At 47.7% G+C, this 22,818-nt stretch overlaps 1 protein-coding gene across 1 annotated transcript in view; it reads left to right on the top strand.

The window, feature by feature from the left end:
* The first annotated feature begins 8,473 nt into the window (after positions 1-8,473).
* LOC117003620 (ovoinhibitor-like) overlaps positions 8,474-22,818 on the top strand; it is a 30,143-nt gene continuing 15,798 nt past the window's right edge. The window contains exons 1-8 of the mRNA XM_033073631.2: positions 8,474-9,107; positions 9,618-9,684; positions 11,249-11,376; positions 11,459-11,510; positions 13,803-13,933; positions 14,508-14,580; positions 15,062-15,123; positions 15,928-16,009. Coding sequence (XP_032929522.1) covers positions 9,091-9,107; positions 9,618-9,684; positions 11,249-11,376; positions 11,459-11,510; positions 13,803-13,933; positions 14,508-14,580; positions 15,062-15,123; positions 15,928-16,009 — 612 coding nt within the window. The 5' untranslated portion in view covers positions 8,474-9,090. The remainder of the gene's footprint in view (positions 9,108-9,617; positions 9,685-11,248; positions 11,377-11,458; positions 11,511-13,802; positions 13,934-14,507; positions 14,581-15,061; positions 15,124-15,927; positions 16,010-22,818) is intronic.

Below are 22,818 nucleotides of genomic sequence, written 5' to 3'. Positions count from 1 at the left end.
CCTCTCAATGCAGAGACCAGTTCCAGCATCCCCAGCCCCACATGGCATCAGTTGCAGCTTGAGAAGCAGCTTTGCTCTCCCAGCAAGCTCAGTTTCCCAGGGCAGCTTTATTCTTCTGTGAACAAAAGTTGTTGAGCTGCAGGGAAGCTCCTGGCTGGAAGGTGGGTCCTTTCCACAGCCAGACTGGGACTGAGGGGTGGAATGAGACTGAATTGTGTGTTGAACACTCAGATGCATCTCTCCTCTGGGTTCCTCTGTCTTATATTTCACATCTAGAAGAAAAGTACATTTAAGAAAATTCAATCCAGCTTTAAACCAGAGCTGCTTGTGCTCCTCAGCCTGATTAGAGGGAAGGAGAATTGATAAGTTAATCAGTTTTCAAGGTCAGGAGAGATCAATAGGACCAGTCAGTGTGGTGTGCTGTGCAAATCAGACCCCAGACACAGCAGTGGCTCCTGAAGCAGACCTGCCTGGGAGATAGCAGAGTTGTTTTGCCTCGTGGGAGGATCTCTCACACCACAGGGATGAGCTCCAACATAAGACCAGGGATGAATAGAATGAATTAGGTGTGACCCAGAGGATAATGCAGCATATTCTGCATCTTAATGTATCCATCTGTGAAATGCAAATAATAATAGGGGAACCCTGCAGGGATTCATTAGTCCTTTGAAGCTGGCATGTGTTACATGCTATTATTGTGATCTTCCAAAGTTGGCCTCATCCCTGCCTTTTGGACCTACACCTCTCACTGTTGCTCACCTCCTGATTCATTTCCCCCTCCTCCCTGGCACTGTCAAGCCAAATCAGCAGTGGCAAAGGCCTGTCCAGGCCAGTCAGCCACATGTCATGGTGGCTCATGGCCTGGGAAGGGCTGCAAGAGGAGCCTCATGCTCTGGTTCCAGCACAGGGGGCTGGCAGCTGCTGCCATGGCACTGCGGGTGTGACAAGGACACCCAGGAGCTTTCTGTGCTGGAGGATGTCCAAGGGACATGTGGTCAGTCCATAACCCAAGATGCTTTTTGTGACTTTCAGATCAGAGCTAAAAAGGTGGGTTTGGGTGGGAAAGGAAACCTGGTGACAGGGAAGGGTGTGACTCATGAGACACTGGGTCCAGAGGAGGTTGCAGGAGATGCTGGCTGGATTTAGGAGAAATTCTTAAATTCTCTCAGTGAGCGGAGACTTGCAAAGCAATTATTCCAAATCAAGTTTATCCATTTTGGTAGAGTAAGTTCACTTGACACAGATTTTTGTTTTTCTTTTTGAGTGTTTTTTATTCTTCAGTAAGTGCTTGCTGTGCTCTGAATGTTTTCCTGAAATGCATTTTACTGAGGCTTTGTGGATCCACAGCATTCACTGTGCACTTGACTCTCAGGAGGGGATGAAATTGGGAAATTCCCATCGTTCCTGCCCTGGCCTCCAGCAACTCCTCCTCCTTGGTGAGCTGCCAGGATGAAGGGAGTCAACACCTGCAGCATTTTCAGGGATGCAGCCAGGAGCTGTGACCAAGCACCAGCTGGGCTGCACACCCAACACCACTCTGGGAGCTCAGCAGCCTCTGGGGAAAGACTTTTTACAGAGGAGCTCTGCTTTGGGCTCAGGAAGCTTTCCTGGCTGAAGGGGAGGGACTGTGGTGACCTGCAGTGGCAGTGGGATTGCAGGATGACCAGTGTGACAGGCGGCGACCTCTTTTATGGTCAGAGATCACTCACCTGCACAGCAAAGGGTGGTCTGAGAGTTCTTATTTTGCAGTCAGGGCGCAGCAGGGCACGAAAGAAGACTCGAGAGCTGATGTTCTGAGGTTTCCAAGGTTGTTTATTCTTCCTTATCTAAGGAATTTTCTGTCTACCTTACAGCGGTCCACTCTGCAACTCATCCAAGGCTGTTCTCCTGCCCTCCGGGGCAGGACTTATCTTTTATACCCTAATTTACGTCTACTTTATTTACAATTAATCACCAATACTTTATACCCACTTTACACCGAGCAGTTTTCCCTTCACCAATCCCGAGTTGGCATCCTGACCCAGAAGATGAATGCCATGAAGAAGAAGAAAGAATTTCTTACTACGCCACAAATCCTCCATCTTGTGTCCAAAACCCCCTAATATAAACAATCTTTAAAACCTTACTTTTCTACCTTTTAACACACCAATTTACACTCTACTTATTTCTGTGACTCTGTAATTCTGTGTATAAAGAAGGTAATTTCTCCCAGGGACTTAGATCGAACTCACAGGGATTTTGGGCACCTTGCCAAGGCTTCTGAGCCCCCTGTACAGGCTCCAGGGAAGCCAGGGGAATATCCTGGGTTCCCACAGACCAGGACTTGTTTCCCTGGAGATCTGGGTAGCAGCAGAGGGCATAAATGGGAGCTCTGGGACATGTGGGTATTGCAGCCCAGAAACTCAAACTCGCTTCCATCAGCTTGGGGTTCTTGGCAGATCAAGGAATTTGGTCTGGAATTTGGTCTTGGGCTGGCAAAGCTTTGTCCAGCATCATAAATCTTGTTCTTGCATGGGATATGTGCATGAGGAACCTCCTAAGCTCTGCTGAGGTGGGTGAGGCTTGTAGCTCCTCTTGCAACAGAGGGTGGGTGCATAAATGAGTATCTTTGACAGAAAACCATCCTGTGTCTCTGAAGTCACTCTTTTTGGAATGCCTCACTCTGGATTTACGAGGGTGGGTTTGGGTTGGGTGTCAGGATGAAAGTTTTCTCTGTAAGGGTGGTGAGTCACTGGCACAGGTTGCCCAGAGAAATTGTGGGTGCCCTATCCCTGGAAGTGTCCAAGGCCAGGCTGGAAGAGGCTTGGAGCAACCTGGGATAGTGGAAGGTGTCTCTGCCCATGGCAGGGGGTGGAATGGGATGATCTTTAAGGTCCCTTCCAACCCAAACCATTCTGTGATTCATGAAACTGCTCTGGATTCAGTTTTGGCTGTGAAGCAAAACACAATTTAGTCTGTGCTTCCTTTGTTAAATATGCCAAACAATTCTGTCTCTTCCCTTTTCTCCCTGAGGATCTCTGGGTTGCAGATGGACATAGTGGTCAGCTGGAAAAGAAAGAAGTTTCAGTATTTTATAGAAATTAGGTGTGGAGCAGTGGTGCTGGTGGGGTTCCTCAGAAGAAGAGAGATGGTGGGAGGTAAAAATTGCATTAATCAGGACAGAAAAGTACATCTGGGAATATAGGCATGTCTGTAGTTTTATGAGGGTATTGGTGCTGTGAAAGAGACTGGCACTGCTGCCAGGGAAAAAGTGGGTGAAACATGGGCTGCAGATCCTCATCAGGGCTTTTTGTCCCACTGTTGGTGGCTTTGGAGCCTGACCCAAAACACTGCCTTGCTCTGGGGTGAGAATGGGACAAAACAGCTCATGTCCTCAAGCACTTGGGGAACTTCAGAGCTGCTTGGGTTGGAGGCTGGCATTCAAACAGTGAACAGCTACCAAAGCACAGATGGTTTAACAGAACCCACAAACCCAACCAAAAAAATCCCCAAGCAAACCCTCCCTCCACTGCCTTAAAAAAAAAATCCCAAACCAAAACACCCTAAAAAACCCCAAACCAAACACCCCCAACATTATCATCCCAACCAATTATGCTGCCAGGAAGCTTTTCCCTGGTAAAAATATCTCTAAGTGATGCTAAACCCATTAGGAAGGAGGTGATCCTGCCTGCAAAACAGTGCCATGGCACTAATGGGAAGAAAAACAACTTCCTGAGTGGACAAGGCATCTCAATTATTTTTCTCTGTCTATAGATATATTTCTGTGCAGGCACAGACTGTGAGGGAATGAAATATGGGAACATTAGAAAAGGGGAGAATGGCCATAGGAAAAGGAGTTCATCACTAATTAGGGGTATGAATCATTTGGCTGCTTTTCTTCCATTTCTCCTTGGGGGCCTGGAGAGGGAAGAGGTGAACGCCCACCATGGCTGTGTCCTGCCTGCCACACTGCTGGCCCAGCTTTTTGGGTTTTCAGCTGCCTAGGGGTTCCCTAAATTTCATGTTATGCTTCTATTTTCTCTTGCCTTTTCCTAGTTACTCCTTCGTGATTATTTTTATCCTGATTCCTGTTTTCATAGCAGAATGTGGTGAAAAATAGACCCAGTGAGAGCTGTCCTACCAGGCACAGCATCATTATGTGCTGTTTACTTTTCCAAATTTTTTAACTGAAACATGAACAAAAAATACCTTTGCAATATCACTTCTTGCCCTCATCTGCTTTTCTCAGTGGCATTTTGCTCTCCAGCTGTTTGGCATGTATCTGTAAATTAAGAATAGCTAGGTGTTGTGCTAAAAATATATTAATAAAGCATCAGGATCATCTCTCTTCCAGATCCAATCCTATGGGATATAAATTCCTGTGGAAAGGAATGAGCTGTCTGGATTCCAGTGCAGGATTGAGACTTCATGCTGTAGATGGATCAATATGGTGTAAATCGATCAATACAGGCAATCAAGTGAGTCAGACAAGGTTTATGCTTAATACACTCCTGCTGTCATCCCTCATTGTGCTCAGGTTTGTGTAACTCAAAATCCTCCAAACCATATGGCATTGCTGGGTCCTCTCCATCCCTTTACATTCCATACCATTGCTGGGTTTTTTTTAGGAGGTTGTAGTTGTGCAGTTGTAATTAAGCTGGAAATCCTTTTTATTTTTTTCCCTCTTGAGTTTTGTTACTGAACATGGATCTGGGTTTGGTATCAAGCTGTGTTTGGGCCATTCTGAGCTTCTCCCACATGTTGGTGTGGGTGTAACAGGGGATGGGGGGCTGCAGTGGTGGGAATGTGGGAGGGATGGGGTGGTCACAAGGCCAGGTGGGGTCAGGATCTGTCTCTCCCTCTGCTTTTCCTTGTCACCCTGCGCTGCCAGGCTGGGAGCTGCTCTCACCTGGCCAGTCTGACCTGATTTGGCACCTACTGAGCTTCCTTCAGGAACAGGGCACTCAGCCAGCTGTCTTAACTCAGGGAATTGTTTCTTTTCTCTGTAGGAACAGAACTTTAGGATAAAAGAAAATTTTAAGAACAAAAACCCTTTATAAAAATGTGTTTCCCCTTCCCAAACCCTCCCACCTCATGGCTGACTCACGGGCAGACATTTCAGTAACAAATAGCATCTTTTGTTTTTTCTGTCCTTCAGATGGATTTCCAAGCTCTAACCACTTTTAAACTACCATATACTTTTTTTCCCCCTTTTTCTCTTCCATTTCTCCCAAGGATTTACTGACACAGCTTCGTTTTCCTCTCTTCCTGTTGGCCTCCCCTCCAATTCCACGCCCAAATACGCATAGAGAAATTATCTCATGATTCAGGATAATACACAGCTCTCCAGATCTGCCATGAACCATCTGCATGACCTTGGGCAGTTTGCTACTGGATTGCAAACTCTCTACTGTGAACCTGCAATAATTTTGCTTTGAGTTGAGAAGAAATGTTAGGGGTGACCACACTCCAAATTCGGGCTGTGCTGGCCTGGCTTTGGCTGCAGTTGTGAGCACAAGAAACTGTTCTGATCTGAGAAACGTGCGGCAGCAATTTATTACAAGGATTTATACTGAGCTCTGCTGGCCTGTCTGGCCAGGCACATATGTCATGCAGAAGTATGTTTTCTTCCTCAGATGGTGCTGATCTGCCTCTCTGCACAGCCACAGCCTGTGCTCGAGCCCCTCATTGCTCTGGTTTGCTTGACTGACTCATTTATCCCCCCCTTCCAAACCTTGCAAATGACTTTTCTCTCCAAATTCTTCTCTTTTCGCTGGAGACAAGGCACACAGCTTCTTCCCACATAAATCACATTCCAAAACTTTGATGTCATCTTTATTTTCCTCTCTTGAGGCTCCTGAGGAATCCTGCACAAGATGATTACTTTCATCTTATCTCTTCTTTGGGAAAGACCAGAGCAGAGCTGCTTTGCTGGACCTTATAGCATCAATAAAAACACATCTCAAAGAGCAGCATCTGTAATGGTCTGCCAGGTCCCACCTGGGCTGAAGAAAGGTTTTCACTAATAACACTGTTTTTTGTTTTTCTCTGAAGACAACAGGGAGAAACAGGGAAAGGATGAGGATTTGGCAGTGTGGTTTTATCATTAACACAGCTGATATGAGAACTGTAGCATCAAACCTAAAGAATTTCAACAGAGCCTCAAACGTGATGTTTTTCAATGTTTCCTGATTGTTTACTCTTTAGGTTCATACTGAGGTGCTTTAATAAAAGCAGTTCTGACTTCCAGAGGTTTGAATGACCTGGCCTTCCTGTTGTCTCTTCCACAGCCAAGTTATTAAAATAAAACCCTTTCAGCTATTTTGCTGGGATGTGAAAAGGTATTTGTGGTGTGGTGCCTGGAGTCCTGAGGATGGTGAAAATCCCGCTGGCTGCATGGGGAATCTGAAGTGATCTATTTATAATTTTCTTACCTTGACAAAATGCAGGGAGTGACTCAAATATGACCCATCCTTATGGAAATTAATTGTGTTAATGGGATCATTAGAATTTATAGTGTCGACCAACTGGTTTTTGCAGCTAATGATGGTTCTTGGGAAGGTTATGTCATAAGGAAGGCGGAGAACCTGGTCATCTATATATATGTGATCAGCCCTGAGCCCTTTCTTTGGGTTTCATTGAGCAATGCTCTAATAGAGTCAACGTAGGCAAACAGCTGCCACCACCCTCACCATGAAAATAGAAGGTGCCTCGGTGGTCCTTGCTCTGGCATTTTTCTGCTTCTTCTCAGGTTAGTAACTTGTGATGTTCTCTGTGCTGGAATCTGGGACTGGCAGAGGATGCAGCCTGGGAGTGCCCATGAAGACAGAGAGAGAGAGAGAGAGGATTGGAGAGCCCTTGTATTTAAAAATAGCAGAAGACCACCATTTTTTTGGTGCTGTACTACATGTATTGGTTGGATATAACATGTCTTGTTAACTATTTCTTTTTCATGTAGAAATAGAGAAGTTTTATTGGTAGATGAAAGCATCTATTTTTAATAGAATTAACAGTTTAAGAAAAAAACCAAAAAAACCAAACTCCAGTTTGTCTAAGTGGAAGAATACCAATTTCCAACCAGACTGAATTCTTCCATAAAAAGCCCAACTTTGAACAAAAATGTAATACAATTTTTTGTAAATTCAGAAAAATGGCAATGTCTTGTCAACACTTGCTAAGGAAGGCATTTTCACATGGCTGCAGTAATTTGGCTACAATAGATAGACTTCAGCAGGAGTTAGGTTTGAAGCAATGGTCTTTCAATTTCCTGCTGGTTTCTATTGAAAAAGCTCTAATGGAAGATTCTTGACAGTTCCTTGCATGATGGATGCAAAGGAGGATGATACATGTTATACCAGCTTTAAGTGGCTTAGTAAAAAGAAATAGGTATCAGCTACTCACCTGCTGACTCATTATTAATTTGATAATTTATATGAAGTACTGCAAATGGAATGGGCTTTGAAAAGGAATTTGTAATTTTGGACAAACAACAATGGCCTAGCTCTGGTATCCCAATTTTAAGGGATGGTGAGGAATGCCAAAAATGTTTGTGTGAGTTTGATGCAACTACCAAAGTGGGAGTGTAGAATAATGGAGAAACAGTTGCTGAACCATCCTTGGAACTTGGATTTTTAACCCTGAGAAAAGTAACACAGTAAAGAAGGGCACAAAGGCACACACACAAAAAATGGATGTGATTTTGCATTTGAATGACAAAAAGTGCTATGTTCCAGAAAGGAGTGGGCATTAGAGAATTTCTATCTGTGAGAAATAATGCATTGGATTAGCTTTTATCAAGAGGTATTTGGGTGGATTAGGAAACTGCATCAAGTATTTTAATTAAATGCTTTTGCTTTAAAATTTCCCTTCAAAGAATTTTGTATGGTTTCATTGTTGGTTTTTCTGTCGCAGATGTTGCCAGTCAAGCTTCGATTAAGGCGAGTCCAACCTTTTCTATTCTGCTTCTCCCTTTGTTTTGCCAACTTGCCCTGCTTAATGCATGCTTTCAGCAAAGTCCATTTAGATGCACTGTACTTAGATATTATAATGCTTTTTCAGTGGTGGAAAAAGCAGTGAACTCTCCATATTTAGAGACAACACTTGGTAATACAGCAGTGGCTCCAGCTGACAGCGTGTGTTTGGTGATGCTGAGAACATATCCAAACAGCTCTGGGCTGGAAATCTCACGAAGTGATGTTAGAAACGGCATGAATTATATTTTTAATGATATTTTAAAATGTAGCTTCTGATCCAGCAGAAACCCCTGCTTCTGATAATTCCTGAGTTTCATAATTAAAAGAATTAAGGCAAGTCCTTTGAGTCTCAGAAAATAATTTGATTCAATGACTTAGAAGTCAGTTCCATTCATGTTTTAATCAAGCAAGCTTGTCTCCTTGGTAAAGATCCTTTCGGGAAACACAGTAGCCAAAAATAACTGAACGGTTCATTGCTTCTCCCTGCTCTGCATCTCAGTTACCCGGCAGAAGATGCAATGGGCTGCTGCAGCATTGCACAATATTACTGCTCTGCTTCCTGAGAGGGTTCTGCTTTTCTGTGCTTCTCTTGCACGTGCATCCCTCTTCAGTCACTCTGCCCCGTTCGTTCTTGCATCTCTCTGCACTTCCTGGGCCGTATTTTCTGCTCTTGGCTGACTTTATAACGTGCAGTCCTCTGCTGTAACGGGTGGAAATTTACAGCTGTATGTAAATTAAAGGTGTTCCCTAAATATATATTCCTTTCCCCATGACTAATGGTTCTTGCAATGGGTTTTGAACTTTCTCATTGTCTTTTCTGCCTGGGGAGCCACGAGCAGGGCTGAGGGCGCAGCCTGTGCCACGTGTGGTGTGTGTGGCCAGGGATGGGCAGGAGGAGCGTGGTTTGTGTGAGCAGACTGGTGCTGCTGAGAGCCTGCAGCACACCCAAAAAAGATTCAGTGTGAACAAACAGTTCTCAGGATCTTGCTGGGAGCCTGCACTGATTGCCCTCCTCTGTGCTTTTCAGAACGAATGCAGGAAAATTTGGTCCCTTCTGCGCAGCGGGAAGTTTTCCTGTCCCACCACCAAGGAGACCTTCAGCAGCCCAAATAACAAAGGAGACCTCAACAAGTGCACGATGTGCCAGAGGCTGCTGTGAGTATCAGCTGCCTGCTGGCTCCAGTGCCAGCCCTGCCCACCCACAGCATGTCCTCTCCTCCCATAGCAAGGAGCCAACTCTCAGGAGGCTCCACGCTATCAAGTTGTTGTCCTTGACCAGCCAGACCAGTTTGTAGCTCTTCAGCAAACCTGTGGACCCAGCAGATCTCCCCAGCTCATCACATGGTGGGGAATCACCACAGAGCACGAGGAACAAATGCAGAGTGAAGATTTACACAGATTAATTTGTTTTCATAGATGGTGTTTCCTTAGGATGGAGAGAGCTGGGCCTTAGGCAGGGAGAAAGGATGGCACAATGCCCCCAGTGCAGAGATGCTGAACACTCTGGATGTGTGTCAGGGAGCTGAGCCCTGCTGCTGGTCTGGGCTGCTGCCTTGTGCAATGGGGAGGTGGGGTTGGCCGGACTGCCCTTTAATCACCCCCTATTTTGGCTTTGTGTCCGAGCACTGCACGCTGCCCCGTCACTCACACCTGCCTTTCTTGCAGGGAAAGAGACTCAAAAAACAAAGGGAGTGGTGGAGAGGCGGACAGGAATGTGAACTCCTTGGGAAAGGTGAGGTGAAACATCGCTGCCAAAGCCAGTTTTATTGGCGACAGCATCGCGTCTGCTGCCTCTGACCCGCTGCCCAGGGCGCTTCCTCGTCTGCAGCGTGGGAAAGGGCCCTGCCATGGCAGCAGGGCAAGCGTGCCCAGCCTTGGGAAGAGCGTGAGCCTTTGTGCTACCCACCAGCAGAAAATAAACCAAAACTGCTGGCGGCTCCTCCCAGGCAATCACGGCGCCTCCGGTGTGTGCCTGACCCAGAGCCCCGGCTGAGGAGCATGCCTGCCTGTTTATAAGGCACACCATTGGCATCTGGCAAATATTTAATAGCAAGGTTGGCACATGTGAGCTCTGACTAGGGCAGGGTGTGGGAACAGGCCGGATCTAATTGTCCCTTGTTTATCTTGTTGATGCACCTGGCTGGTTTCTTTTACCCATAGCTGTTTTTCTAGATAGCAGGTCTTTATGTGGAGGGAGCTGTCCCTTTTGCCTTGGGTTTTTTGTTCTAGATGGGAGCCAAATTGGTTTCCATCAGATAGTGTTGGTTGTGGTGATTGATTTATTTATTTTTTACATCTGGTTAAGCAGGGTAGCTTTCTGGTTCTTGTGTGTCTGGACAAATTAAAGGCTTTGTAAAGCAGAGCTGTCCTAAGGGAGATTTTTTTTTAGACATCTGACTTGCCAAAGTGTGGTCCTGAAGGCAGCAGGACAGTTTTACAGCATCAGGAAGAGACCTACACTGAATTTCTTTGTTAAACCATAGATTTTCTGTCTGGCTTTTGGCAAGTCATTTTCTAGGCTTGACTTCCCCATCTGCAGAGCTGGGATAAGCTATCAAGCCATCTCCTCTACATGGTGTGAGAGGAAAAATGTATTACAGATCACATAACAGATAAGGTTGTAAGTGCTGCATAAGTGAACCAGAAGACCTCCCATGTTCCAGGTATTTCTCATGCTCCAGACATGCCCTGAAAGTTGTAGGAAAGCTGTTCAGAGAAAAGTAAAGGCCAGGCTGAAATGCTTAAGCAGGCTTTGCTACAAAAGCCTTTTGTGAAATAGAGTGCTTTGGTTCAATTAACACATAGCATTATGTTAAGTGGAAGGTAAAAACACCCACCTCTTACTCTCATGGCAAGAGGAGGTGTTCAGGATTATATTTTTTTCTATGCCTGCAGCTTCATTTTTTTACTGTGCATGGATTTTAAAATTCTTTAAGTTTAGTAGTGCGTTCTCTCATGAGAGATGGGAAAACTGAGTTTCTCATTTAAAATTCACTGAAATTGTGGATTTTCTACTTAGAGCAGAGCTTAGTCCTTCGGGCAGGCTGTTGCATATGTTATCTATTAGGAATAGCAACGAGGCTGCCCTGGCTGTGAAAGACAGATCTGCTCATCTAAACATACGGATTTATTTGTTTTATGCTGCATGTTATGGTTTTCCATCGAGTTACGCCTCAAGGAAGCAAAACAACATTTGAAATGTAATTCACTGGGTGGATAATCCTTTGTGGATTTGTGGGAGATGTGCCTCTCTGTCAGCATATCCATGTCAACCTCTGCTCTTGGTGTTTGCACAGGATGAGTGCCGGGAGTTTCGGGATCTGTTCAAGAGAGGGAAACTCTCCTGCACCAGGGAGAACGACCCTGTCCGGGATGCCTCTGGGAAGCAGCACAGCAATAAGTGCATCATGTGTGCAGAGAAGTTGTGAGTAAAGGAAAGAAGTGTGGGAAGCCTCTTCTCCCTGGAGCACCCTGGTATTCACTTTCTCATCTCTCTTCTCTTCCAGCAAAAGGGAGAATGAGCGGAAGCTATCTAAAAACAGACAAGGAAAAGATAAGGTGAGATTAAAGTATTAGGCAGGTCAATATGGAACTTTATTGGATTTTCACCCAAGACAGAGAAAAGGGAATGTTATTCTACTCCGTTGCTCTTTCTCCTCTGACTTAATTTTGAGATCCACTTTCATTACCCTCCTTATTTTTTATTCATGCTCTCGAATCCCTCAAGTGAACAACTTGTGCCTGAATATTGTGGTCTGCCCCACTGACCTGTGGGTCTAGGGACAGGCAAATCCTGACAGAGCAGGAAGCCAGGTGTTCTGTGCTGTCCCAAATTTCAGCTCACGGGTGGAGAGGTCAGTTCTGCTGAGGCTGCTAATTAGGTGGAAAAGAAAAATGTGTGAAAAGCCCTAAATCTGAACTGTGCACAGCTTAAGAGATCATTGTGTTCTGGGAGATGTCAGCCCTGCCTGTGGCTCAGTTTCAGCCTTTTTTTTTTTTTTTTTTTTGTTGGAAACTTTGTTCTTATGGAGGTGTGGTTTGCCACCCTGTCCCTGGCATTCTCCCCACCAGGTCGCTGTGCACTGATGCTTTGCTGGCAAAAGCAGCTCAGTAAAGGGGAAAATAGTTGCTTTCCAGCACTTTCATCTTGATTCCTGCTATGGCAGGGACTGGTGCGGCCCCCTTAAGCTTCAGTCTTGGGGATAATCCTGTTTTAGTGTTTTTTCTAATGACTTTGGCACAAAAAACCCCAGAAATCTAAGTGAAATTTGCTGATGGCAAAGCTGGGAGGCAGTATCAGCAGAGGAGCATCAGCAGATCACTCAAGACTAATTGGATAGTGCTGAGGCCTGGAGTAATAGAAACAAGATAAAATGTAATGGCAGTGCAAGATCACACAGTCAGTGATTAACAAGAATTCCTACTCATTGGCTAGAAGTGACAAAGGATAAGAAAGCCCTGCATTTATTAGTGGGTCAGGGATGTGACAGGCCATGAAAAAGGCAAATGCACGACTCGGATGTGCTCAGTGAGATTTTTGCAGCAGGGGTCAGGCCTGAACAGGACTCCAGAAATGCTGGCTCAAAGAGAAAATATTTGAGAAGCTCTTAGGGGGAAGCAGATCTGTCTGCAGAGAATTGGGCTGCTGAGCTGGGCTGGTCCCAGGACCAAGGAGAGCTTTCCTGGCTTGCTGGGAAGGGAAAGCATTGCCTGAACTGTGCAGGGGTGTGAGCAGTGAGAGAAGCAGTGAGGATCATGGGGAGCCCCTCTGGAGTGGGTGAAACACTTATTTCTGATGGGACAATGCTTTTATGGCTGTTGGCAGAGCAGGAGAGGCTCATCCAGGGTCAGATCATCTCTGCTACCCGTGGCTGGGATGGCCCCAGGGAAATGTGGGGCTTTGTACTCAGTGGTTTGCCAGCATTACCCTCGTGGGAAAGCTGAGGAGCTGGAGGCTGGGGTGCCCTGGATGGGATGCAGAACAACACTGGGGAAACCTTCAGAGCATGACAGAGAGGATGAGGTGTGGCAAACTTCTGAGCAAAGCAAAGGGTGAGCACAGTGACCTGCCAAAGACCTTCATGCACGCTAGCAAAACTGTGCACAAAATGGGCAGAAAATTGTGAGTGTTAAAACCTGTTTTTAAAAAGAAAAGGGTAAGAGGAAGTCCCTTATCCCTTGTACTTGCTGTTTGGAGCTGCCTATTGCAGTGTGTGGAACAGTTGGAATTAGGGGGACTGAATGTTTCCATCCATGTTACATAACAGGGGCAGGTTAACACAGTTTCTGTACAGCAGTTTTGAACAAGGAACAAATTAATCATCCACTCTCCAAACAACCTTCCTGTGCTCGTGGGCTATTAAGTGTGTTTGCATTCTGCTTTTATGTTTTAACTGCTGCTTCTTGATTGACATGTCCCTAAGTGTGGCTGGTTTGGAGGATCCTACGCGCTTTGGAAAGAAAATTATCTCGAGCTACAATCTGGGAAAAGGCTGTAGCTGTGTACTAAGGATGTTGGGAGAAAAGGGAGTGACTTCATTGCTGTATCGGTCACATCACTGGCATGCTTTGGATAGCCCAGCCAGGAGAATAATAATTAGTGGGACCATACTAGAAAACTCCCAACACGTGCTGTGCAGGCAGAAGGACCCGGAATTTTTCTGACTCACCCCTCTGTTTATATGCTAAGTGGCTGGTACTGCACACCCTCTTCTCTCACCCCCACCCAGACTCTCCTGTGATGCATTTGTGATGGTTCCATGCTTTCCTGGCAGGAAACCCCAGGTTTCTAGGGATCTGATCAATAAGGCAAGGAGGACAGAGTGCCCTAACCCTGCCCTCCTTCCGCAGGATGACTGCAGTGAGTTCCGCTCCCAGTTTGAGGCTGGTGGACGCCTGTCCTGCACCAGGGAGAACGCCCCTGTCCGGGATGCCTCTGGCAGGCAGCACACCAACAAGTGTCTCATGTGTGCTGAGAAGTTGTGAGTACCCCTTCCTCACAGTGACAGCAAGGAGGGAAACCTTTGGCTGCAGAAGTGCAGCTTCTGCCTGTGAAGCTGCATCTGGGCGATGCCAGGAGAGTCCTGACTCCCAGTGGCTCTCTGAGAGATGCTCTGGCAGTAGGGCTCCTCTCCCGCCTTCCCTTTCAGCACTGAGGGCCCAAGGGCAGGTGAGAAGCAGTGTGGAGTAGAGGAGGAGAAGCGAGGTTGAGAGAGCAGCCCCTTTCCCAGGGGTCTGTGGGCACGGGCAGCTCCTGAGGAGTTTCCCACATGTGTACTTTGCTTTCCAGATGCTCTCTCTCTCTACTCCCATAGAGCATATGCAGAAGCAGACCTGATATGAAAGCAGCCACCTGGAACCAGGATGTAGCATACAGTGGGAATGGTGAGGAGAAAGGGAGAAGCCTTAGGGGTGGGAATTAGGAGCAGGACCACCAGGAACAGGGACTGTGGATGGGGAGGTGTTACCTAGTGGCATGACACTGGCTCACAGGGCAGCCCTGGGTGCCCTGTGGCACTCACCCTAGCATTTTTTTCTCCTCTTCCTTTCTTCCAGCAAAAAGGAAGCTCAAAGAGGGGGTGGAACTGTCCAGCGCAACAAATTGCCTGCTTCAGAGAGAATAAAGCAGGTGAGATGTAGCTCAGAGCCCATTCAGAACTCAGAAAGGGTCTGGTGAGAGTCTGTGGGATCTGGATGGCCAGGGACTGCCTGTGGTCAGCCTGGGGTGATCAGGATGTCGAGGATTCTGTAGCCAGCTAATCATGGGGGAGAAGTTGGTTGTGTTGCAAAGCCTCCCTCATTTGTGGGATGGACTTGTATGTGAGCATACAAACTGGGCATGTTTGGACCTTACAGAAGGGCCTCTCTCACTTTCCCAGTGATGATGCTATATGAGAGATAAAGGGCAGGTTCAGACTCCCCACAATCCTGTAAACCCTTGGATGATAACATTTGGTGGAGTGCATCAAACCTTCTTTAAGAACAGCCCTGTAATTCTTTGTGTCTGGGAGGATGACGGGGCAGGGCAGAAGCTGCTTTAGCTTTGCTGCTTCCCTGGTTGCATGGAAGTTGTTTCTGTGGTTGTTGAGTGTGTTCTGCTCCTTTTGCAGAAGAACTGTGGTGGTTCACGGCAGGGTGTAAACGAGAGGCGTCCCTTCTCATCAGGCAGAGGGTGAGTTCAGCAGCACTGGGATGGGCTGTCCCCACACCCACCACCAGCTCTGGCACTGCTGTCTGCCCCTTTTCGTGTACTTGTATTTTTAGGGGTGGTTAGGAGATTGATTGGAGCAAGAATGGTTCAGCAGCACAGTCTGGGGTGCAGCAGTGCATGTTGTGCTGTTTGGTGCTCACTACAGCACTTGCCACTGGCTGAGCTGGTGATGGGGAAGACACACATTCTGGGAAATGTCTCCCATGCAACTCTTGTTCCATTTTGGCCTTGATGCTCTGTGTACAAAGCACCAGTGATTGCTGTGCTCAGAATCCCTTTCAGGACACTCTGTCCAGCAAAATCTGTCTCCTGGCAGTGCACACATGTGTGCCTGTCCCTGGCTCAAAGGCAGAGCCTTTACACCACGTGTTTTCTGGACACTGGTCTGGCAGGAGCTGTTTGTTTTGTAGCTGTTGGCCCTGAGCAGGACTCAGCTGCTGCTTTTTCTGAGATTTCTTGCTTTTGACTGGTGCAATTCCTTCATGTCCCCCTTCCATCAAGTGCTGCCAGCAGACACAGGGCTGCAGAGCCCTGGGGTGATGGAGCATTCAGACTGGGCACAGGGCACAGCCATATCCTGCTCTTGGCTTCCTCCCTTTGCGCATGAGGCTGGGGGGATTTCTCTCCCTCTCCTCTCCTATGGGTGGGTGGGTAATGCCACAGAGCAAACAGTCCTCCAAGAGCTGTGGGGTCTGCAGAGAGGCTGGGTTTGCACCCTATTTGGAAGGAGATGGTGATGAGCTGTATCTCTGCTCTCTCTGCCAGCCCCCAAGGTCAGCGTGGCAGGAACTGCAACCGGCCCCCCAGCCGCAAGTCCCAGAGCCGGGGCACCGAGGAGGACCCGACGGTAAATCCACCCTGGGGGCAGCTGTGGGGGCAGGAATGGGGCTCCTGCCCCTCTTGTGGCAGCTGTGGGGGCAGCAATGGGGTCCTGCCCCTTGGGTGGGCAGAAATGGGGACCTCTCTCCACCAGCACTGCTCCTCTGCTGATGCTGTGCCTTTCCTCTGATGCTTTTCCTCTGTTTCTTTCTCAGCAGCTTTTCCTGTTCTTGCTGTCATCCTGGAGTTTTTCACTTGGCCCCATGTCCTTGGAAGGGATTGAATGAGTGAAAGCATCTGTAGCTTGCTGAAAGCCCCTGGCATGCAAAGAGGGAAGGGCTTGGCTCCTTGTGGAAGCCCCCCCAGATATGGGGTGTGGGTCTTGAGCTCAGGTGGCAATCCTGCCCCAGATGTAGCCAAAGTAAAGAGTGCTACCTCCCCATGCTGAGATGAAGGCCATGGTCAGAGCAGGGTGGTGGAGCTGACCAGGAGATGAGGACAAGTTTGGCAGAAGGGAGGAATGCTAAAGGGGGAAACACTGAGTGGTAGATGACAACCGTGTATGGAATAATGTAGGAGGAAGGTGGAGGTGTCTGCTCTCCCTTCTCATGAGAGGAAAATGGAATAGTTCCAACAAAGCTGAAAGTGGAATATGTGAACTAATAAGAGAAAATAAGTTACCGTAAAAAGGGTGACTAAACTGTGGATCTCACTATCACAGGGTGTTGTCTAGAGGTAGGATGGTTAAAAAAATACCTGATGTTTTAATTCCTCCAGAATTTTCATACAGTAATTTAAATAGCATTTTGGAAAAGACAGGAAATGTGTTTCTATGGGTTTGGAGGGATCTTACTACCGACTGCCTTAACTCTCTCGGAAGCCTCTGCCACTGACAGCTTTGAGAAAAGGAATATTTGAGTTAAAGGCCCAGTAGATGGTTCAGGTACTGCAATTTTGATGCATTCCAGAGGAAGCATTAGGTGTAATAAGCTCTGTTTGCTTCAGGACTCAGTGGTATTTCCTGGTAGCACTGGAGGGGGAGTGGATGCTGATGAGCCTGACAGACCAGAGGTGATTCAGGCAGCAGATCTGCTCCTCTCCTCTTTCCAGGCCCACCTGTGGGTTTTGGCATGGCAATTCCCAGAGCCAAAGGAGCAGTGGCACTGGCTGCTGGCACCTGTGAGGTGTGGGGCTGCTGGTGGGGTCCCCCCTGCCCTGGGCTGGGGTGCAGGAACCACGTCTGGTGCGTAGGAAGGCATGCAGCAAGGGATTGCAGAGGTCAGCATTGTCTGCTCTCACGTCACTGATCATTACCCAGATGAGGGAGGAAGCAGCACATTATGGAAATTAGCAAGTGACGTTTAACCAGCAGGTGCTATCACAGCACCCCAACATCACCAAAACTGTGTTGCCCAGCACAGTGAAATCCTCCTTCCCTGAGGTGCTTCCTGCTGCTGATAAACCATCATTTTTGTGCTAAATGCTGCATCTCCAGGTGGAGGGGGAAGCAGAATGTTCTCTCAGACCCATTGCACCATTTGCAGCCGTTGCAACACTGGAGAAAGGGGTTGGGAGCCCATCAGTCGCTTCTTCCTCTCGGTCTTTTTTCAGTTCCTGGGGCTGAGGAAGGGGCTGTGCATGGCAGGGAACAGGCTGTGCTATCCCTGACCTCTGCTGTCGGAAATCTGCTATGACTGTGCAAACACCCGCTCCGCTCGCAGGGTGCGAGAGCCTTTTTGGGGATCCCTGCAGGTCACTCCCTGCTCTGCCAGCCTGCGTGCTGGCTGTGCCACGTGTGGTTTGGAGGGAAAACTGTGCCTCAATGTTCCTGTAGCTGTGCTCGGGAGGGAAGCAGGAGGGCACCCCTCGTTAGTCATAGCTGCTCGTGTCTCTGAGCGCGGTGGGCGTCAGGAGCGCTGCGTGCCGCACCGCCAGCGCGCTCCAGGAGCTCTCCCTCCCTCCCTTTTGGGTTTCATCCCGATCCTTGGAGGTGAAATGGTGTCAGCATGCTGATAAGCAGGCTAGGTACAGGTAGATTTTGCCTTGTGGATGTGCTTGGAGAGAGGTAAACCTTGCCCAACGCAGTGTTGGGGTGGGTTGGTGAGCGGAGCAGGAGGCTCTGTCCCCCAAAGCTTGGCTGGCTGGTCCAACAAGAGACATGATGGCTTTCCAAGTGTGGCCTGGCTGGATGTGACACAGGACAGAAGATGCAAGGCTTGGTTTGTGAGCCCTAGGTAAAACCCAACGCAAAGGAGGGTCTTGCAAGTGAAGCGGCGCCAAATGTGATTTCTTTCTCTCTTCAGCTGGACTGTGATCGAATTCTGCATGGGGTAAAGGGTGGAAGGATTTTCTGCAGCGAATCCTCACAACCAGTCTGTGGCACTGATGGGAAAACATACAAAAATGAATGTGACTTGTGTTCAGCTGCCATGTGAGTAGGCGGAGAGATTTCAGTAATACAGGGCCATCCACCATTCCCGAGTGTCTTTTGCAGAACAGTGTTTGTTTTGATACATCATGACTCACTATCAAGTGTGTCCTTGGTGCTTTGCTGTTAAGCAAACATAGATCAAAATGCCTGAGATTAATCTGATGACAGCTAATTAAGATACACAAGTTGCCAGGGTCCCCTATTCCCTCTCTGCCCAATCATGAGATTGTTTGGGGAGTAATAAATGCCATCACATTGGAAGTAGCATCAAAGCATTAAGGAGCCCACAGAGGACTGTCATGCCTGTGGCTGAGAGTTGTGGCACTGCAAGTGAATAATAAGCAATGTCTTGTCCTCCCTTTGCAGAAGCGCTTCAAACTTCATCACGGTAAACTATCGAGGCGAGTGCCGAGAGCCTGCCCCTGAAGTGGTAAGCAGCAAACCACAGCTGGGCTGCCAGACATCAATCTCTGCTTTTCCCCTGGTGGAAATTCCCCACTGGCACCGTCTCAGCCTGTGGGGACCTGATCCAGGCAGCCAGAGTAGGGAGTGAGGAATGAGGAGTGGCTGGCACTGGCCAGTGCCCGCTGTGCCCTGCAGCAGGAGCTGGGTGCCCACACTTTGACCTCGCTGGCAGGTTAACACAGTTAGCTTGTTCCTTCAGGTAACAGTGGGCTAATTAAAGGCATTAATTAGCCTTAAAAGCCCTTAAAAGCTACTCTCCAGCTGCTCTTCAGCCACATTGGTTGGGAGGGAAGAGAGGTCTTGAAGCTCCTATTTCTATTTTGTTTTTTTCCTGGAATGCAGTGATGCCAAGAGGTGAAGAAAAGAAAGTGCCTCTTGGCTGTGTGTAGCATTCCACTTTACTCCAAGTGCCTCCTAGGGAGCCAGCCTGGCCTCTGCACCTGTGACAGGATCATTAGAGGCCCAGGAATGGATGCTTATGGTACAGATGTTTAAATACAGGTTGAGACTTCGACTTAATGCATAACCTGGGCATAGTCTTCATGTTTTGCATGGGCTGTGTGGTAGGAGCGTGTTGTGTCTGGGAAAACTGCTGATTTTCTTCCTGGGACTTTGATGGAGCTAAAAAGACCAGAACTGTATAAACCATAAAGAGCTTGTTCCCTAAATAACATCCACAGAGATGGCTGGGAAATTAAGATTATTCACTAGGTGGCACACTTTTGGGAAAGGTCTTGAGCCTTGACATCTTGTGCAATCCCATAGAGCAGATGAGTTAAACATTTCTCAGTTGTGCTTTGTCTTTCTACCACTGGAAGCTGGACAGCCTCCAGCTCTTGGATTTGCAGCCAGTGCTCCCAGTTTGTGACTGTAGCACTGGGGAGGACTGTCCTCGTTGGCATGAACTCTGGAGAAACTGAATCTTCATCCCCAGGGAAATAGATTGGCTCCCACTCCAAACCTGTAGAGAATACAAATATTGAACCTACCAAAGAGACTCCTGGGAAGTTTTGAGTGGGAACATTTGCTTCTGAGTATGGGTGTGGTGTCCATGTGTTTGTAGGCACAGTGGGGTGTGGGATCTGAGAGAACCATCATGCCACAGGGTCATTCCATGCCTTCCTCTGCTCAGTGGCAGCAGATCCCCCAAACATGGTAAACCTGGCTCCTTTCCCCCTCTTCTCTAAAGCAGCAGAGTATCTAAACTTTGCTTAAAGTCAAAGAAATTGCAGTGCAGAGGGCAATATTTTTTCCTGTGACAATACTGGAGGTCTCTGTGTCTCAGTTTTTAGGGAGATGGAGCTGCTGTTGGCCTCTGGGTACAGGGAGATGAGGCACTACACGAGTCTGTTAGTGACTGTGTCCAAGACAGAATGAGACTGGATACACAGTGCCAACTGAAAAATTGAGAGGATTCCTCAAAAACTGTGCTCGGTCTGGAATTCCTTACTGTTTCACTGAGCTGTTACAGCTCTCAAGCCCTTGCAATAAGAGGAGGATGCCATTTACTGAAAGTCAGAGAGCTTGCAGCTGTGTTAAGTATTCCAAGGAGAGATGGATGCAATTAGAAGTCTAAGTCAAGCTTTTTTTCTCGAGGCAAAAAAAGCTAAAGCCCCCCCGCACAATGATTTATTCTTTATGTTTATTAAGTCACCTGAAGAATCAGGCTGGAAATTTATGGGAGCTTATAAACAATGTACAGGGCAATGTTATTTTCAGCACTAAAATTCATGCTCACTTACAGTATAATGAATTTTTCTTTCTGCTGGAGATTCAGGCACTCAATATATGCTACTAAAACCTGGAGGAAAGCAGCTCCAGCAGTGCTTTTGGCATCAGAAATGGGTTTAGAGAGTTGCAATGCACAGAATGTGAAATGCTTTGGAAGAAGATAAGAAATTGTTACCCAAAAATTGTACTATTTCCTTGAGTTGTATTTTTAAATTACCCATGGAGAGTGCTGGGTTGCCTGAGAAAATGTGTGTGAGAGCTCCCTCGTCCTTTTGCAGCCCAGTGCCTGCAACCACTCCTGCCTGCAAAGCTCCAGGTGTTTCTGGCAGCTCTGGTGACCTGATGGCCATCAAGGGAGGATGCTTGTGGGAAGATTAGGAGCGGTGTGGTTTGAGATCTGACAATAAAGGGTGTATCTGGGCATGGCTGGACTGCAAAACCCTGCTGCAGAGAGAGCCCATCCCCACTGGCCAGCTTTGGGTCTCACCACCTTCCCTGGGAGGTCTCTGCCACAACTGAATTCCTTTGATCCTGTTCTGCTTTACTGATGACAAATATAGGTCGGCATCGTGGGATTAGATATCTTTTCTTTTTCTGTGAGTTAACTGGCTGGTAGGTCCTGCAGGGCTGTGTCACGTGGATGAATTGATTGTGGGTCTTTCCAGCACATTTGACTTTTAATGCTTCATATCTTGCAGTTCCTTTGCTTGTTCAAAGGTTTTTCACACTAATCACCTGGGCAGTAGTCACCAGCCTGCCCACGCTGGTCCATAGATCAGGGGAAAAAAGGGGTTATCCAGTTTCTCCTTTTCTTTTTCAAGGCTGTTTCTCAACAAACAGATAACTCCCAGCTTTGCAATGGGCAAGTCCCAGTTTCCTTACAATGCTCTCTGTTTGCCATGCTACTTCTAGAGGGAGTGAAAGGAGGGAAAGAAGAAAAGCAGGACTTTTCCCAGATTAGAAAATAGGTGTGGAAAGCACCTAGCTTGAGGCTGAAATTTGTCTTGCTTTCCTCAGCTGGCAGTGGCCCAACCTGCCTGCTCTTGTGCCAGGCTCTGCTGCAGTTGTCTCATGTGGCAGTGAGCTGGCCTGAGGGGCTGTCACACAGAAGTGGTCAAGCTTGGGGCTGGGCTTATTTTTTTGCTCTTTCTTTCCAGGAGTAATGGAATTCAGACTGCCAGCAAACACCAGGGATCAGCTGTGACCAAAGGTATGGGCAGAGAGAGAGCCCTGCTTGGCCAGCCTGTCCTTTGGAGGTTGTGTTCCACCTTGTCCAGGGCCAGGCAGAGGGTTCTATAGACTTTTCTCACACTGCAGACTTATGATGATGGGGCTGAGCCTGTGGGGACTTGAAATAGTGGGCTCTGCCCACTCCTTTCCCCTGGCTCTGTTTTTTCAGCCAGGCTGTTCCTGCAGAGCAGGGAGGACGCTGGCAGAGCAGTCCCCCATCACAGGGAGGCAGGAATGGCCCAGAGCCCCTGCAGAGCATGGCAGCATCACAGCTTTAAGTTTTCCACCTGGTCCTTTCAGGTCCCTGTGCCTTGTGGGACTACATTAATGAACTGTCTGCCCTCTGTCTCTGCAGAGCGAGTAAACGAAGCGTCGACGTCGAGGGCCAAGGGCTGTGGGGACTCAGTGGTGCCTTCCCAGGTCTGCCCCGTGCTGCAGTCCCTGCTGCCTCGCTGTGTCCTAACGTGCTTCTCCAATAAAGATAACTCCTCAGCTTCACGTCCCTTTTCTTCACTCAGCCTCGGGGAGGGACACTGCTCTGCACTGAGGCACTGAGCAGCCTGAGGTGCAGCAGCTGCTGTAAATACCTGGTGAAGATGTTGGACCCAAGGAGGAAGAGTATGGTCTGGGGTTTTGTGAGGAGGGGTCAGGATCTTTCTGGTTCATTATGGGGTCTTGGGTCAATCACTTCACTGCCCTATCAGCCCTTTTCTCCTGCCTGTAAAATGAGCATTAAACGATATTTACCTACCTCAGAGGGTTGTTTGAGATTTGCTTGGTTTACATTTGGAAACCTACAGAGAAAAATTGGTTTTAAAGCACCCCATGTCTTGGGCTGGCAGTTTAGATGATGTGCTAAATGTCCTCTTCCAGGCTTCTCATGTGAGGTGCTGGGAAACCCAAAGCACAGTTTGGAGCAATGCTGGGAAGTAGATACACGTTGAGTGGTCATGTTGGGAAATGTTCTGAGCCCAGGAAGG

This window comes from Catharus ustulatus, chromosome 15, assembly GCF_009819885.2.
Source record: "Catharus ustulatus isolate bCatUst1 chromosome 15, bCatUst1.pri.v2, whole genome shotgun sequence".
In the NCBI taxonomy this organism is placed as follows: Eukaryota; Metazoa; Chordata; class Aves; order Passeriformes; family Turdidae; genus Catharus; species Catharus ustulatus.
Note: the sequence above shows the minus strand (reverse complement) of the source record. Positions and strands in the feature narration are given on the sequence as shown.